General features: G+C 44.8%; 1 protein-coding gene across 1 annotated transcript in view; it reads right to left on the reverse strand.

Moving 5' to 3' along the window:
- VCAM1 (vascular cell adhesion molecule 1) overlaps positions 1-10,301 on the reverse strand; it is a 52,339-nt gene extending 42,038 nt beyond the window's left edge. The window contains exons 1-7 of the mRNA XM_083158204.1: positions 9,925-10,301; positions 9,100-9,375; positions 6,887-7,219; positions 5,306-5,575; positions 4,707-4,973; positions 2,813-3,067; positions 1,269-1,535 (exon numbers count right to left, since the gene is read on the reverse strand). Of these exons, the coding sequence (XP_083014330.1) occupies positions 1,269-1,535; positions 2,813-3,067; positions 4,707-4,973; positions 5,306-5,575; positions 6,887-7,219; positions 9,100-9,375; positions 9,925-9,991 (1,735 nt within the window). The 5' untranslated portion in view covers positions 9,992-10,301. The remainder of the gene's footprint in view (positions 1-1,268; positions 1,536-2,812; positions 3,068-4,706; positions 4,974-5,305; positions 5,576-6,886; positions 7,220-9,099; positions 9,376-9,924) is intronic.
- Between the last annotated feature and the right edge of the window lie 7,524 nt (positions 10,302-17,825).

Below are 17,825 nucleotides of genomic sequence, written 5' to 3' on the forward strand. Positions count from 1 at the left end.
CACAATCCGATTGGTCCAGTCTACAATATGCGTTCCACAGTCACATTTCCGGACTGGGCGCTCGCTCTAATTATCTTTTCATTAAATATTGAGTTGCACTATCATTAGATTGTTTTGATTATTCTTTATTTTGTTTTGGCTCATTACTACCTTCTGTGTACCTATATATTAATATATACTAAGTATTCACGTTTTTTTAATTTTTTTTAATTATTCTAACCCGGAAGTGATCCCTATGTCAGGTTATGGGGGTCATGTTTATGTTCTTTTAACTGCTAATAATACTGTCTTCCACAACTATTTATCTAAATGAAATTTGATTGTGTCATGAACTGTATATGCTAGAGTCTGTCTCCGAGTCTTTTATCTTATTTTTTTATTGTATATTGCTTATCTAAGGGATTCCCTCCTCCACCAATGAGGTGAACCAACATTAATTGGGGAGGGTATTTATACCTGGACTTGAATGCATGGTAGTCACCTTGATAAAGCTGTCCTAGTACAGTGAAACGCGTTGGTGTTTCTAATCCAGGGACCTGACTGAGATCTGCCTAATTTATTATCCTGCTAAATCATCTGGACTCACTTCTCATCCATCCCCTAATTGGGACTTACTTCCTTCCCAAGCACGCATGCACTTTAGAGAGGATCCACACATTCATCCAGTCCTCACAGACTGAGATACCTCTGCCACATTTTGGAGATCGTAGATTGGAGTGTACCACCTTAAACAAGCACAGCCGCACTTTAGAGAGGATCCCTACCAATTTGCACAATTCCTACCCAGGACCGGGACACCTCCAGCAGCGCTTAAGGATTAATTCAATTGGACTCCTACATCTCATCTCTCTCCAATCATGCTGGGACTAATCTGAGAGACCAGAGCAGGTTATATCCATTACCCCTTTCTTGGCAGGTCCAATCATTGGTTTTTATTTTCTCACAATTAACATTAAGTGTTTTTTAAACGAATATTTTTCCCTCTATTTTATATATTTTATTATCAATAAATGTGTATTGTACAATATATTTGTGTTATCATTAAATGAGCGCTGCATACCCCTCTTTTTTAGCCAATCAGATCCTATCTGCGATGTCACAAGCTGTGTTTGAAAAATGACAGGTAGGAGCTGATTGGCTGGTGCGTTTTCACTCTCAGTTTTATCACTTTTCAAGCTTAGTATATCTCGCCCACAGTGAGATAACTCCAGATAAGTAATACTGTATAATAAACTGATCTAGTCTAGTATTTCTTATGGTGTCCTTACCTTGTACAGTCAGAGAGGTCTCTGCAATCTGCTGTCCAACCACATTTTTGGATTCGCAGATGTATGTCCCCATGTCACCAGCTCCAGCATGTGATATGTTGTACTGCCCACTCTCTGACTTTACCTCAGCAAGGCCATTTTCTGTCCTGCTGTGCAGCACCAGGCTGGGGGCAGGAGAAGCCTCTGAGGTGCAGGTTATCTGTACGGAGTCTCCCTCTCTCACCACTGAAGATGGTGTGATGGTTATATGTGTGTTCTTGGGTGGCACTGCCAATTGAATTATATTTAAAACAAAATTAAAAACAAAAAGAAACAAAAATCTTTCACATTTACTGTACTTATAGGCACTAGTTATTGTCGCCAACTGATATACAATATTTTTCCTATTCGTTATTCTGGCGGGAAGTTAGATCAAACAATGACTTTGATGCCTAAAAAGTTTGGTTCCACAAGCTGTTTTCACTCAGCAGGGAAGAAAACCAGGAAAAAGCTTTTCAGTATATCAGATAATTTTGCCTGCGGACTTATCAGGAAACCATTATTTAATACTCTTGCTAGAAAAAAAACAGGTTAAGCCTCTTGTGTAACAACACTTTAGTTCTAGATCTAGATGCAGTTGTAGACAGCGCTAAAGATAGTATGAAATGGACCAAGTTCCGATGCTCAGCACAGGAAATGTGAAGGCATGAGGCATATGTCCACATCTATGACAGTGACAATGTGTCTGCTCCCAGCGCTGGGCAAGGAGTGACTGTAGCCTCTGTTTAAATTTGGCACCATTCACAATGAGTAGCAGCTTGTGGACTGCTGGCCATTAATCAGAAGACTATTGAAGTTGGCACAAGTCAGGAGCCAGTCAATCACTGTTCACCATCGGGGGCAGCCATGCAGTATTGTGAATTTGGCATTGGCTACAAGCCAATCAAAACATGCAGATTGGCAGCCAATTAGGTGCAGCATAATTGATTGTCAGTCAACTAGCTGTAATTGGCTGGCAGCCAGCACCAAATTCAAAATGCCACCAGCCACCCCCTGCTTGGCTGTTGGTCCACTGTTGCAGCCAGTACCAAGTTCAAAATAATGCATAGGTGCAAAAGAAGAGCGTCCAACTGCAGAGGAGGAAAGATGAACTCTCAAATAAAGGAGACAGAATAACCCACTATGCAAGAAGCCCTTAAGGAAGAAAGAAGAGGAGATGCTGCTTGCCAGGGCAGGACATTTGCCGAAGGTGAGAACCAAAAGAGTGCTGCATTGGTGGAAAGGGAATGAGCTAAACATAGAAGCCCACTGCAGCCTCTTCCAGCACCATGCTGGGCAGCTTAGGTAACCCTCCTCAGACCATCAGAATATTGGGCACTAGGCACTTGGGTGCAGTCAGGCCTATGATGCATGAAAGGCAGGCAAAGGACCCATTCCCCGGAAGGTGACCCTGAGCATTAGGCCCAGGTTACTTTGTCATCACTTAGGCAGGCCCAAGCCTGAGCCCCCTTGATATTTCCTTAAAAATGTCCACTTTAACCACACGTTGAAGAATAGATACTCACCACGTACTCTGAGTTCCAGTGTGTCCTCTTGTCTCCCCAGTACATTAAGGGCTTGGCACTGGTAAATCCCACTGGTCAATAGTGTTACTATTATGACTGGACCTTCAGAAAGGAGAAGATTTTCACCCGACAATAAACGTCTATACAGGGAGATGCTGGGTTTGGGATCTCCCTTAGAAGCACAGGACAGAGTGACTGTATCCCCCTCATTCACATCCACAGCAGAAGATGAAAGGATAGTTTCCATGGGAGGATCTGCACAGACAAAGAGCCTTTAGCTTCACAGATGTTTTGAACAGTCATTAGAGAAAAGAGCTACGGTAAATACATATTCAATGAACAGTTGAAAATAAAAGTATATAAATAAAAGTATATTACTATGGTAATTATGGTTAATTAAAATGTTGTGCAATATTGGCCATATTTTGGACCTTGTTTTGTAAAGAGCATTTTAGTTTCTGTCCCCTTTTATTTATTTGTATTCTTAATTTCACTTTAATTCAATATTTTTCTGGTGTGTGTGTGTACTGCTTTCTGCTTTGTTTCCTGCTGAATCATTTTCATGCCTCTTACTCACACTAAAAACAGTCATATAAATTGTTATGTAAACTGTTGCAGATATATATATATATATATATATATATATATATAAAATAAAACAAAACAGAAACTCACAAAATGAAATTTAAGTGTCGCCAACAAACACTTTTATTAGTGTGGTGTTAGGAGAAAATACTGGATGCCAATCAAAATAAAGTTATGTCACCCTCTTCACCCAACAATCATCACTGTATAGAAAGGTGGGTAAGAGACCTAGTGCAGGTCTCTTACCCACCTTTCCATATTGCCATTTGTCAGGGCTGCCATCAGAAATTACAGGGCCGGGACTGTCAAGATAGGCAGGGCCCCGGGCCCCCCGAACTCCCCCTAACCCCCGTGCTGTTTAAAAATCACCTTTATCTTCTTGTAGCCAGTGACGCAGTTCCCTGCTTTCCGGAAGGGGGCTCCTCTGCAGGCTGCATGTCAAGTCAAGTCAAGTCAAGTTTATTGTCATCAACAGAGGAGAGACTCCCTCTCTGCAGACGAAATTATATCATACATAAAATAGACAGAAGGCTGGCGGGTGGCAACAGCGGACGACCCGTGGCCTGCCACTGTAAATGGAAGCTGTCAGGAAGCGGGCCATGGGGGACCATCGGCCAAGGAGAGGGTGCAACAGAATAGCCCAGGCCCTCCCTTCTCTTCCAGAGTGGCGGGGCCTGGACAGTTGTACCCTCAGCACCCCCCTGATGGCGGCCCTGCCATATGTAGAGGTAGCCTCCTCTTTTAGAGACCAGCAGCTCCCCTACGTAGGTTACATACAGTCTACACTGTAAGTAACCCCATCAGTTGTGACACAACTTGGAAACTGTTGAAAATACCCGGTCATAACATGTGGCATGGGATTGGACGGGCGGTGGTCACATGACATTACTCTTGCAGCAGGCCTTGCATTAAAGATAATCTTTTTCAGAAAAGTGATCAGGTTTTAGTGGTTCAAATGCTTTAACTACATAAATGTAGGGCGTTAAATTATTTTTCTTCATAGTTATAAACACTTATAAAAGGATGCATTATGCCATACTATGTATTACTATTGCTACAGTAGGGGATATGTAGGGGATATGTATCAAACCTTGGAAAGAGAGATAAAGGTATAACCAATTGACTTTACATGTGATTTTTTTGGTTAAAGCACAGCCTGCATAATGTCAGTTAGAGGCTGATTGGTACTGTATCTCTCTCTAATGTATCCCTCTGCAAGGTTTGCCAGATCTCACCCAGAAAGAATGTGAGCTGCCAGATTCCTGTACCTCACTGATCACATCACCCCTGTGTATAGGAGAACACTTACATGTCACTGTGAGTGATTCCGATGTCTCAGCCAGTCCATACTGATTTTCAGCTGTGCACCTGTATTCCGCAGTGTCAGCAGGAGCTGCTTGTTTGATGAAGAATTCCCTTTCTTTGTCAAGAAGAAGAATATCCTGGTCCTCCGACACCTTCCATAATGTAACATTTGTGTTTGTGTTGCCATCCGCAAAGCATGAAATTGTGACAGCCTGTCCGGCCGTCACTGTGGTTCCTGGCTGGATGGTAATCCTGGGAATTTCCAGAAGACCTAAGTGTGATCGAATAAATGGTATAGATTTATCACAGCTTGGAGAGAGATAAAGTGGTGCTGCATTTATATTGTTCTGTGCAGGGGAACCTCTCTACAGGAGACATCGGGAGCTGTCTTTACTCTCCTAGTGACGCCACTTGTTCTGTGCCTTGACTTTCTACATGCTCATAAAGGTAGATGGGAGCATTGATAACGGATGAGTATTAAGAATCACATTTACATGTCCCTTTTAGTATAGATAAGATGAAAAAGGAAGACTTTACATGATCCTACAATGCAGAGCAAACAGAAGGCATTACATGAATATATTTATTAAAAGGACACCTCACCTTGCACAATGATCTCTATCTGTGAAGAGGTTTCTCCTGCATTATTTTTTGCACAACAGATATAAACGCCACTGTCTTGTGGTTCTGTGCTGGAAAGAGTCAGCATCCCTTGGTCATCAGTTGGCATCTCCAGCTTCCTGCCATCTACAAGCTTCAACCACTGGAGGTGAGCTTGGGGTGCGCTGTCTGTGCTGCACACCAGATGTACAGCCTCACCAGCTCTCACAGTTGTGGAAGGATCAGCTCTGATTTGGGGTTTTATAGGAGGGTCTGAAAATGAGGAGAAAGAATTTAGGAGATGGAATGAGATTTAATTTTCTAAGCTAAGATTTCTAAATTCTTTGATGTACAGATTTTTATAGGATTTTTGTTGTATTTGTTATAATAAAATGTTACACAGTTACATATACAGTACCTAGCGGACAATTCAATTACATACAAGCAGAGCAACAGCAATGGTGCAGAAACGCCAGCAATTTCTGCCAGACTTTCCCCCTTGTGGCCCAAATCTCGTTGTGGAGTCGTTAATTTGTGTATGCAGTTCTACACACATCATGAGTCTAGGGTGAGATAGTAACATTAAGGGGTCAATTTAATTAACTCTCCCCCGGACCCCTGGTTAAGTTCATTAAATTGGCTACATAATTTTCTTATTATATTTTAATTATAAGGCATACATATAACACTGGTAATGGTCATGTACGCAACTAGAGAAGGAACAGATAGACCTATGAGAAAATATGAGACATCAGTAGACTCCCAACAAATTTTATTTTTTTTCCTATTTATAGTTTTATAGTGGAAATAGAGTCCCTACTGTATATGACATAAAACCATTGGAGTGTATATCATTAACATGTCAGTCAGTCTACTAGAATTTCCATTGTTCTGTCTTTCACCCATCCGCAGTACACTGCCACAACAGAAGTTTGGTGCTTCTGTAGTAAGTGGTACCTGACAGTTTGGCAGATGTGCTTAGAACCAATTTGACTGTATGGGGTATACTCAATGCCGTTTAGGCGAGCTATGATGGTGAGCAGTGCCGATAGCTCATTGTTATAGCTCGCGGTCAGTATTCAACGGACCCCCCTTCACTCGCTGTTTCCACCTCGCTGGTTCTTTTCAGCAAGGTGGAAATGGCGAGTGCCGACGTCAAAACGGCGAGGCTCACCATTATATGCAGTGGGCTTGCTGCATTTGTGACAAACCTCGCCATTCCCTGGAACACTGAATACAGCTAACAGCCGGCGGGGCTAGACGGCGATCCTTGCCAAAATAAGCCATCCTCGCCATACAAACCCCATCACCAGCGGCATTGAAGATACCCAGTGAATAAGCTGAGTGCCAGAGACAGATCCCACTAGCGGGAATGGGTTGATTCTCTGCTGCTTTTCGCCAGGTATAAGAGAACACTGGGACACTGCTTCTGCCAAGCCAGGAGTGCGATAGCATGTCAGGTTCACAAATCATTTTACTGTCATGGCTCTTTAGGGGTGAAAAAGTATTTTTTAAATGAGGCAGACATGTCTTTCTAGAGCACCTAATGAGTTACCATGAAAAGAAAGATTCACTATTACTCACACTGTAAGTAAAGGGGTATTGATGTGTGCCTTGTTATAGGATCAAGTTTATCATCCTCCTCATCCTCCTGGAATTCCATTTCAGCCATACATTCAATGGTCTTTGCCTCATAACTCTCCTCCAGTATAAAGTCATGGAAAAAGCTGATATTTTTTATCTTGTGATCATATTCATACATCTCTGCACCATTATACTCTTCCAATACTTCCGTATCCAGTATTATCTTAGCAGTCATCATCTCAGAGCGATAGATGTCGGTGAGTGTACAGGTGATTCGGGAGTGTTCTCCCACCACAGCAGATGAGAGCTGGAGAATGGGATCATTGGGAAAAGCTGTAAAATAATATAGAAATGTGTTACATATGAATAATACATTGTTGAAGAACCATAAGCATTTTGCAAAAGAAAAAAGTCCATGGCATATAGTAATGTAGTACTCTATAACATGGCCTGTACATATGTACTTATATTGCTTTTCTGTATATTATTTCTTTAGGATAGATAGATAGATAGATAGATAGATAGATAGATAGATAGATAGATAGATAGAATACGTATGTTATAGTTACAGGATAATAAGGTCTAGATGCACTTTGTACAGTAAGCAAGTTAGATGATTAGCACTAATTACTTATAAGGTAGTATAATAACAGCATTATCTTGAGGAATTGTACTGTACGTGCGCTGGGAATGATCACACGCAAATGCAGCTATGTGGATCCATGTGCTTTTTCATCACATCTACGCTTATGGCCGGAGCGATGGAATGGGGGATGTGAAGGGCCTTTCTCCCATAGGCAAAGTGCAGAGAGGTCGTGTATCTCTTTTTGGAGAAAGGACCACCATGTGACAGGGGGAGGAGCTTCGCTTGCCATGCTCTTGTTTAACAAAGGCAATAGGCGTGGATAGTGACAGTGCTGGGCCACCGGCCTTAGGGCGAGATGTACTAAAGGGAAAATGCGGTAAAACCCCCGTTTTACCGCATTTTCCTATGTACTATTACCCGACCGCCACGTCACCGCAGTGTAGGGTATCGCCACCTTTGGGTGGCGATACCCTATAGAAGCCTATGGGCTTCTTTTCGACGCCCGACGCCTCCGCAGTAATACCCGCCGACCCCCCTCTCCCCCTCCCTCTGTTACCTGGTCCAGGTCCTCCTGGACCCGGAAGGTAACACCTTCCTCCCCCTAGTGACGCCGGCTGCAGTCCTTCCGGCTGCAGGGGGGAGGAGGAGGCGCCGGGGACAGCTTGCTTAGCTGTCCCCGGCGTGAGGGATGCAGGAGCCGGCTGGGAGGTGACGGAGACCCCCCGCGCACCACATTCCAGGTATCGCGGGGGGCCTCCGTCACCGCATCGCGATGCCAGCCGCATATGTTAGTACATATGCGGCGGCATCGTGGCGGGGGGGGCGGCGATGTATTTTAATACATCCCGCCCTTACTCCTTCCCCTGGGCATGAATGGTCCTTTCTCCCACTATGATTCAGCAACTACATATAGCAGTGGTGTGCGAGGAGGACAGTAATTGGTAAGGCACTGCCAGGGAGCTGCAAGCCTAGGCTGCGGGGCCGGGGGATTTCCAGACCGGGCTTGTGCTGGTGTGACTGAGGAGAGCTGGGACCTGGGCGGCGGCAGCGGATCTGCAGAGGACCATGCAGCTGATCCTGCAGATCAGCACTATCCCCTTCCCCAAGGTGAGAGGATCTTGGTTTCAATTGGGAAGAAAGCACATCCTTGTCACTGAGGCACTTCTATAGGTGACTCTTATACAGCTTTTTTAATAGGCTTTTACAGTCTGCTGCTTGGCCCCGCCCCCCTGTTTCTGGACCTTTTACATTGACAATCAGAGGCACTGCTCTCAGTAGCTGCAAAACCAATAAAAAAAAATGATTGGGTAAAAATGATCAGAATAATATAAAGCATATACTTATGACACATGCACATCCCTGACAAATACGCGAGATACAAGTAGAGATTGTGTACGGTATCCCAATGCCAACAGCAACAATAAATCCAAAACGATGAACAATATTGTGATGTATTCTAACCCTAATCCAGACTCTAATCCTAACCCATGCCTTCTGCAGCCTAACCGGAACCATCCCCTTCAACTGACAGTGAAATTGTGCAAGAGGTTCAGCAGCAGCTGCCATTAGTTCCCAAAAAAATCTTTTAAATATTTTCCTTTACTTGTTACGTACATGAAACACTTACAGTACACGGAGATTTTGAACCTTTTCTCTGCTGGTGGCTTATTGCAGGACACAGTACAACGATAGGATCCATCGCTCTCACTGCTGACCTTCATGGTGAGGATGGACTTCTGTCCTACAGTGCTGACTGTGCCACTTAATGTATAGTCCATAACACTAGCCCAGATGAAGGCAGGGTTCTCACATGTGCTGGCTTCGCACGTGATATGAAGCTCTTCACCAATCTGAGCACTGATGGCGGTATAAGGAAGGGAAAGAGTGATGTCCGAGGCAGAGGCTGCGGAAAGGACATATAGGAAGTAAGTTTAATTTATATGGCCAACAGGACTCAAGGTGCTTATATAATAGCAGATACAGTAATAATACACAAAATATACCATTCACTATTACAGATCAGATCAGCAAAGAACCCTGTGAGACAGATGGAGATTTCTCAACGATTGGAGAGAGATAAAATACCAACCAGTCAACTCATGTCGCTTTACTGGCTGTGTCAGACACTGCTGATTAGTTGATACTTACTCTCTCTCTCACTCTCTACTTTATCTCTCTCCAAGTGTTGATTCGCCTCCCCCTCAGTTTTAATTCTGATTTCAGTTGTAGCAGAAGCTTCTAGATTACAATTGCCAATATTCAGAATACATATAATCATACTATGGGTCTACCAATAAACAATAAGAGGAATAAGCATCAATGAACCAAAATAATACAAAGCAGTATATACACTTTCTTGGCTCCATATTTAATCAATTATCCATTAATTCTTAATAAACATGTTTAGTCAATTATGAAGAGAAGACAATTTGCCAGCCATGAAATGTCTTACCAGGCGTAAGGATGATCTGCAGGAGGGAGATCAGTGGGGTGATGGGGAGCAATCTCAGCCGAGACATGGTGGAGTCCAGCAGTAACTTATGTTCTCTCTATGAGCTCTTTGTATCCAAGTTTCTGTGACGGTTCTAAAATGTTAGGTCCTTAGTTTATTAAAATCACGGTATCTTTATATAAATCTGTGACTTGATTAGTTTATTAAAATCTCAGGATCTGTATGGAAATCTGTGCGTTCCAAGTGTTCTCTGAGGATGATAAATGCTGCGGATGAGACAGAACTCTCGCTTATCCTGCTGTCTCCTGTGCTACACGATCAGCGTTACCAGTGATGTGACCCCTCCAGCAGGCGCTCCTGCAGTGTTATATACAGGACTCTGGAGCAGCGGGATTCCCAGGCTGGGAAACCACATGCTTTCCTTATATGATACAAGAACGAGTCATACTACTGCCACCTGCTGGCAAGGAAACAGGAATGTTTCTGCACCGTGGGACTTTCTTCTTTATCATATATAACTTTTTTTTTTCCTACATGAACATAGCAACTAATACAACATAATATGGTGCAAAAAAAAACATGTTATTATTATTATTATTATTATTATGATGATGATTACTACTACTGTGAATAAATTAAGTAATGAATTATAAGTATGAGTAGATAATGAAAACCTGCACTTTGAAGTATCGTCATAAATAAAAGATATTACCCAAAATGTAAACTTGACTAAAACTTCTCTCTACCTCCTTGAGAGGTGCGGATTGGCCCTAGAAGATGTGGCTCTGCCACCCTCCTGTTACCCACCCAAGCAACCTTTGCCAGTTCACAGAGAAGAGTACCTGACTTTGAAAACAGGGCAGCCCTCGGGGAGAACTGCTGGGACCCAAGTCCTGGGCCCAGACAGAAAGGGTGTCCAGGACTTGAGTACTTTGTGTAATTTGTCATGAACAAAGTTCACATTTCCCTTGAAGCAATGTAGATGTAGAGTAATGTGGCTAGTACTGTAAACACCGGAGGTTTCCCCAGGTGCCCGAGAAAGGAAAGGTCATGGACCAATGTCTTGAATACCAGGGACTACTACTTTACCCAGCTTTCAATGTGCTGGGGTTTGGGCAGGGGAGGGATCAATGGAGTTGGGAGCTCGGTGATTGCGGGCTCTGCTGTGCCGTGAAGCTGTAGTTCGTGGCCGACAATCAAGCCCCGCCATTTTTTTTTTAAACTCACATTACCATGTCTAACAAATCGCATATGTGTATTCATTTGCAATTTTAATGACTAAAATTGGTACATTTTCATGACTGAAATTCGCACTTTATCGCACCACATCACATTTTTCATGCCTCAGTTTGCATTGCATTAAATTGTCAATTTCTTCCAAAAAAAAAACCTACACAATTTTAAAACATGCGATATGGTGCATTTTCAGAACCTTACTAAAAATCGCATCCTATTAAATGTCACCCCAGATGTCTGAGTAACCCTTAAGGTCCATACACACTGGGCGACTATGCCCAGTGTGTATGGGCAGCGATGATCGCATTCATTGCTGCGGGGAGAGCCGCTCAGTGCATACACACTGAGCGGCTTTCCCCCGGCCCGGCGCCTACAGAGGGGGGAGGACGGCGTTGCATAGCGGAGCGCTATGCAAAGTCGGCCTGAAAGCCACTCATCTGCTGGTATAACCAGCAGATGAACGGCTTTCCCGGCGATGTTGCAGCAGCGGGCCATACACACTGGGCGGCTTTAGTAGTAGTAGTTTGTTTATTTATAAGGCGCCATAAAGTGTCCGGAGCGCCGTACATAGCAAACATAAAAACAAATTACAAGTTAATGTACAGAGTGTGATAATAAAATACAGCATAAACAGGGGTATAGCTGGTATGACTAAAATCAGCATCAATTCTGAAGTAGGTGTCGAAATTGTTGCGGAGATTGAAGATGAGGTAGAGGAAAGGAAGAACAGGGCAACTGGTGAGGTAAAGAGGTAGGGTGAGTACATGAGTAAGGAGGACCCTACTCATAAGAGTTAACAGACTAAAAGGAGGTGGGTGGACGAACGAAAAACAATAGGTTAAGTAGTGTAGGCAGGATAGGAGGAGCGAAAGAGGTTAGGAGGAGGAGTGATAGGATAGTCGGAAGAAGTGGGTTTTGAGGGAGCGCTTGAAGGTGGTAAGGTAATCAGAAAGCCTGATGGGTAGCGGGAGGTTGTTCCAGTGCAGGGGGGCAGCGCGAGAGAAGTCTTGGACACGGGAGTGGGAGGAGGTTATAAGGTGAGAGGTCAAGCGGCGGTCGGTGGCAGAGTGAAGAAGACGGGAGGGAGTGTGGATAGAGATCAGTGAAGAGTGGTAAGGAGGGATGGAGGAGGAAAGAGCCTTGTAGGTGGAGGTGAGGAGTTTAAAGAGAACTTGGAAAGGAATGGGGAGCCAGTGAAGAGATAGAGAGAGAGTGGAGGCGGAGGTAGAGCGGCGAGAGAAGAAGATGAGCCTAGCAGCGGTATTAAGAATAGATTGGAGAGGGGCGAGGCAGGCGAAAGGTAGCCCGGAGAGAAGGATGTTGCAATAGTCAAGGCGGGAGATGATAAGAGAGTGAATGAGAATTTTGGTTGCGTCAGTGGAGAGGAATGGTCTGATGCGTGAGATGTTGCAGAGGTGAAAGCGGCAGGACTGTGAGAGAGCACGAATGTGGAGGGTGAAAGAGAGGGAGGAGTCAATGATGACACCGAGGCAGCACGTTGAGGCACCAATGCTGATGGAGATAGTGGGAGAAGAGGGAAATTCGGGGGATGGAAGATTAGAACTACAGTTTTACCCATGTTAAATTTCAGGAAGCGTTGGGTCATCCAGGCTGAGATGGCCGTGAGTCATTCGGAGACCTTGGACAGGAGTGATGGGGATAGATCGGGGGAGGAGAGATAGATTAGGGTATCATCAGCATAAAGGTGGTAATGGAAGCCGTAGGAGCTGATGAGGGTGCCCAGAGAGGTGGTGTAGAGGGAGAAGAGGAGAGGGCCAAGGACTGACCCTTGGGGAACACCGACTGGCTGAGGGGTAGTAGGAGAGGAGGAGCTTGGAGTGGAGACGGAAAAGGAGCGATTGGAGAGTTATGAGGTGAACCTGGAGAAGACCGTGCAAGTGATGCCAAAGAAGCAGAGGGTTTTGAGCAGGAGAGGGTGGTCAACAGTGTCAAAGGCAGCCAACAGATCAAGCTGGATGAGGATAGAGAAGAGGCCTTTGGATTTAGCCGATAGTAGATCGTTAGTGACTTTGGTCAGGGCAGTTTCAGTGGAATGTAAAGGGCAGAACCCGGATTGGAGGGGGTCTAGAATGGAGTTAGCGGTTAGGTGGCTTAGGAGATGATTATAGGCCAGATGTTCCAGGAGCTTGGAGGCAAAAGGGAGGAGGGAGATGGGCCTGTAGTTGGACGGAGAGTTGGGGTCTAGATTTGTTTTTTTTTGAGAATTGGGGAGACAAGAGCGTGTTTGAAGGAGGAGGGGAAGATCCCAGAGGATAGGGAAAGATTAAAGAGGTGAGCCAGGTGAGAGCAGACCAACGGTCTGAGACGATGGATAATATTGGAGGGGATAGGATCGAGTGAGCAGGTGGAGGGAAAAGCGTATTGAAGGATAGAATAGACTTCAGTGGCAGTGGTGGGGTAAAATAAGGACAGGGGTGGGAAGGAGGGGAATTGAGATCTTGGAGGGAAGACGGGAGAGGGTGAGGTCAGGGCAGCAGTGATGACAGTCCTGAGAGAGGAGATTTTGGTTGAAAAGTAGGTAGCAAAATCAGCAGCTACGATGGAGGACGGAAGAGCTGGAGGAGGGGGGGAGAGCAAGGTGTTGAAGGTGGCGAAGAGCCTGCGGGGGTTGGATGATTGGGAAAGGATGAGGGATTTAAAGTAGGATTCCTTGGCCAGAGCAAGGGCAGAGCTGAAGAAGGAAAGAATGAATTTGAAATGGAGATAATCTGCGAGGGAGCGTGATTTCTCAGCAGTGCGAGAACACTTTTTAAGGAATTGGGTGATAGGCGAGTGCCACGGTTGGGGGTTGGAGCATCGAAGGGGGATAAAGGAGGGAGGGCAACAGAGTCAAATGCTGAAGATAGGGTGTCGTTATAGAGGGAGTCGTCGAGGTTCGGGCAGGGCATGGCGGCGATTGGGGCGAGAAGAGGACACAGCGTGTCAGAGAAGGCAGCAATATCAAGTGTGTTGACGTTATGCCGTGAGACAATGCGCTTGGGAGGGGGGGTGGTGGGAGAGGGGGTAGCAGTGATGGAGAAGGAGATGAGGTGATGGTCAGAAAGAGGAAAAGCCGAGATAGTGTAGTCGGTAACGTAACAAAAGCGTGAGAAGACAAGATCGAGGGAGTGTCCTTGGATGTGGGTGGGAGAGGTAGTCCACTGAAATAGGCCAAGAGAGAGAGGGAAGTTTGGAGGTGCCAGGATCAGCGGGGTTATCCAAGGGGATATTAAAGTCACCAAGAATGACAGAAGGTAGGTCAGAGGAGAGGAAGTGTGGAAGCCAGGCGGCAAAGTTGTCAAGAAATTGGGAGATAGGGCCAGGGGGGAGGTAGATTGCAGCGACTGGTGGTAGGGGTAGTACAGACAGAAGGAGTGAGACTCAAAGGAGGAGAAGAGGAGAGAGGGTTCAGGGTGTATGGCACAGTAGCAGCAGGAGGCTGAGAGGTGAAAGCCCACGCCGCCACCTTGAGAGACAGAATTAGAGGTGGAGAGCCAGGTCTCAGTGATAGCAAGGACGTGGAATGCGCTAGAGATGAATAGGTCATGGATGGCAGGGAGTTTGTTGCAGATGGATCTGGCGTTCCATAGGGCACAGGAAAGAGGGGGATGGGTTGTGTATTTATTTGGATAAGGTTTTTGGGATTGCAGAAGCGAGGGGGGTCCTTGGAAGGGTGGGGGAGCAGAGGCGAGGGGTCAGGATAGGTATAGGAAGGGAGGGGGAGGAGCTGCTGTTTTGAGCGACTTTCAGCTCAAAGTCGCCCAGTGTGTATGGGCCATCAGTTTTCTCTGGATGTCCCATAAAATCTGCTGCTGGGGCCAGTACAGCACTGGTTTTGGCACACCCAGAAATGGGGGCTGACATGGCCCCATTTGCTAAAATTCTCTCCATCGTTGCCCCTATATGCCAACAGCTTCACCATCATGCTTTGGCTATTGGAGCACTGCAAACACTGTTGCAGAAACAGATCACAAAACATCAGAGATTTGTGTAAGATATCGATTCACGTAAATCTCTGTACATACACACAAGGCCTTTGGGGGGTATGTGCAAGGTGTCAGATACAGTATCAGATGTGCTATATCCAGCACTATTTCACACTAGCACTGAACATTGGCATGTATGAAAGCAGACAGCTTTCTCCACAGTCTCTCTGATCTTCTGATTTGCCATCACCATACCATTGCATGGGGATTGGAATCATACAGATGTTGCTAAAAAAATAAATAAAATAAGTGCACTTTAGTGGCTTTTCATTGTTCACATATCAGCAGGCTTACGGTATCTGCAGATATGCGTTCTATGCAGCAGTAGCGTTCCTGGCATTTTGTCTTTACCCAATTTAATGATTGGCCATTACTTATGGGCCAGTGCTCTGGACTTGCCACCCAGAAACGAAGTTGCCAGCCAGCCGCTGTTAAAGTAACTAATAGTTTAATTAAGGATAACAACAATGTTATCACTAATCAGTGAAAGTGAGGCTGTTTTTGAATATTTAAAGCTCTTGTGTTCTCTAAAAAATAAGGAACCCAGAGATAGGTGCTGAAATTGGGAAATCAACCTGGTCTAAATAGAGAAGTCTCCTGTGTGAATAATCATGTGCTGCCTTTAGCAAGTTTAAGACGTCACTGTTTAAAAAACTCCCTACATATCTCAGGTCATTGCTGGGTATTTATACTCCTACGAACCCTAGACAAATAAGAACCACTGTTCTGTGGCCTCTTGACCTGTAATAAAACGTTGGTTATGCTGTAAAGAATCTACAAATACTATAAAAGCATAGGCTTGTGACTTGCCAGTTTGCTGAATGGCAAACATATAAAACAAAGGTGGCGATTCAGACCTGATCGCTCAGGTAAAAATTCACTATCTTGTCCGATGGTGTGGGTCTGTGCATACACATGCCTGAATATGCGCATATGCAAACCCCCTGGGTGAACGCCTTTGGCGAGTTTCATACTCGCCAGGGAGTTTGCAATGGGATGGGCAGGAAGGTGGCAGAAATGGGGCGGACGCAGGGGTCCACCAAGCTTTTTATGGGAATGCCTACAAAAGCGGTGGATGCACCCATGGGAAGGCTGGGCGTGCGCATGCTCACAAGAGCATCTATTCACTGCTGCTTAGCTCATATCTGCCCCCTTCCCGCCCACTACGGTACAATGCCGGCCCCAGGCAGGACATGGGAACGTCCCAAAAAGGAAAGTCCTGTGAAAATCGGGACAGTTGGGAGTTATGGTAACATTATATAAAATAAAAGTATAAAGAAGCCAAGAACTTTAAAAAAAAAAAAAAAAGACAGGAAATGGTGAAAGTATTGTAAGGGAAGTTACATGTCACATGCTACTTTCTGATCCATAACATTCATGTGATTTATTTCTAATCATCCATTATTTTTCAAAGAGCTCTTGTTGCAATGCACAAGCAATGTGATTATTTATTAAAAGGATAGAGGGAGGGAAACGGAGAGAAAGTAAGTACAGTATCAGATAATAAAGAGTTTTGTGTATAGGGCATACAAAATTTGTTTTGTGTATTGCTTGTTTCATTTTATACCCCTTTCACATCAGAAAGCCAGGTCAGATGCTTTAACATTAAACCCGTCTTTAACCCTTCTTATAATTGGGTCAAATTGCCAGGTTGGTAGATCCGGGTTGCATACTTGCCGACTAGTTTCAGGGAGATTACAGTTGGTAGTACAATTTTGCACAGCACCCCAATGAGGGGGCGTGTCATGCTCCAGCCAAAGGGCGTGTCTAGTGCCATATATGGAGAGATTGTGAAAAGAGATTGTGAACTGCTACATCTGAGAGGAATCTTTTAAATTGACTTCTATCCAAATGTAGATGAGCCCCAAAGCAGTTACTTAGTAAAGTGCTAGGAAATGGTGCTGATGATTCACTGTGCTGATGATTCACTGTAAATGTATCTATCTCTCATTCCTTTTTTCCCTAAAAAATGTAACAGTGTAATGTGGGCTAGGTGAAATGAGGGAGATTGCTAAACTAATGAGGGAGAGAGGGAGAGTGCTGCTATTTCAGGGAGTCTCCTGCAGAATGCAGGAGGGTAGGCAACTATGCCCGGGTTATTAGCTCACAAGTCACCAACTGGCAATAACTTGAACACAGAAGCAGTCCAAACAATAGAACAATATAACAGTGATCACGCTCAGTGAAAAAATGTGTGTGTCCCTGGGACCCCTCACTTTATAAAGTTCGGGTCATACTTCGCTGTTTCTGAGTCCCTTCACATATTACACCTTTTAGCTATCCCCCTCACCACCACCACCACCACTACTGTCACTACAATGCCTCTTTAGAGTGGCAGAAAGATTGGAGTGAGAGATAAAGAGAGTGACATGAGAGGGGAGTAAGAAAGAGGGAGAGATGGATGTTCATGGAGAAAGATGGCGTGAGTGAGAGTGAGACTGAGAGGGTGATACTGTCAGGGAGAGGGCGGAACGAGAGAGAGAGAAAGGGAAAGCATAGGGGAAAAGGTGGAGAGAAGAGAGAGGATAAAGACTATGGGCAGAGAGAGAGATAAAGAGGGGGAATGAGAAAGGGTAGAGAGACAAAAGAGAGGGAGCGGCGGAAGAGAGCAGAGGAAAGAGGTAGGGGGAGCAAGTAAAAATACAGCAGGGGAGAGACAGGATGGCAGAGACAGGAGTG

This window comes from Crinia signifera, chromosome 8 (assembly GCF_055691185.1).
Source record: "Crinia signifera chromosome 8, ASM5569118v1, whole genome shotgun sequence".
Lineage (NCBI taxonomy): Eukaryota > Metazoa > Chordata > Amphibia > Anura > Myobatrachidae > Crinia > Crinia signifera.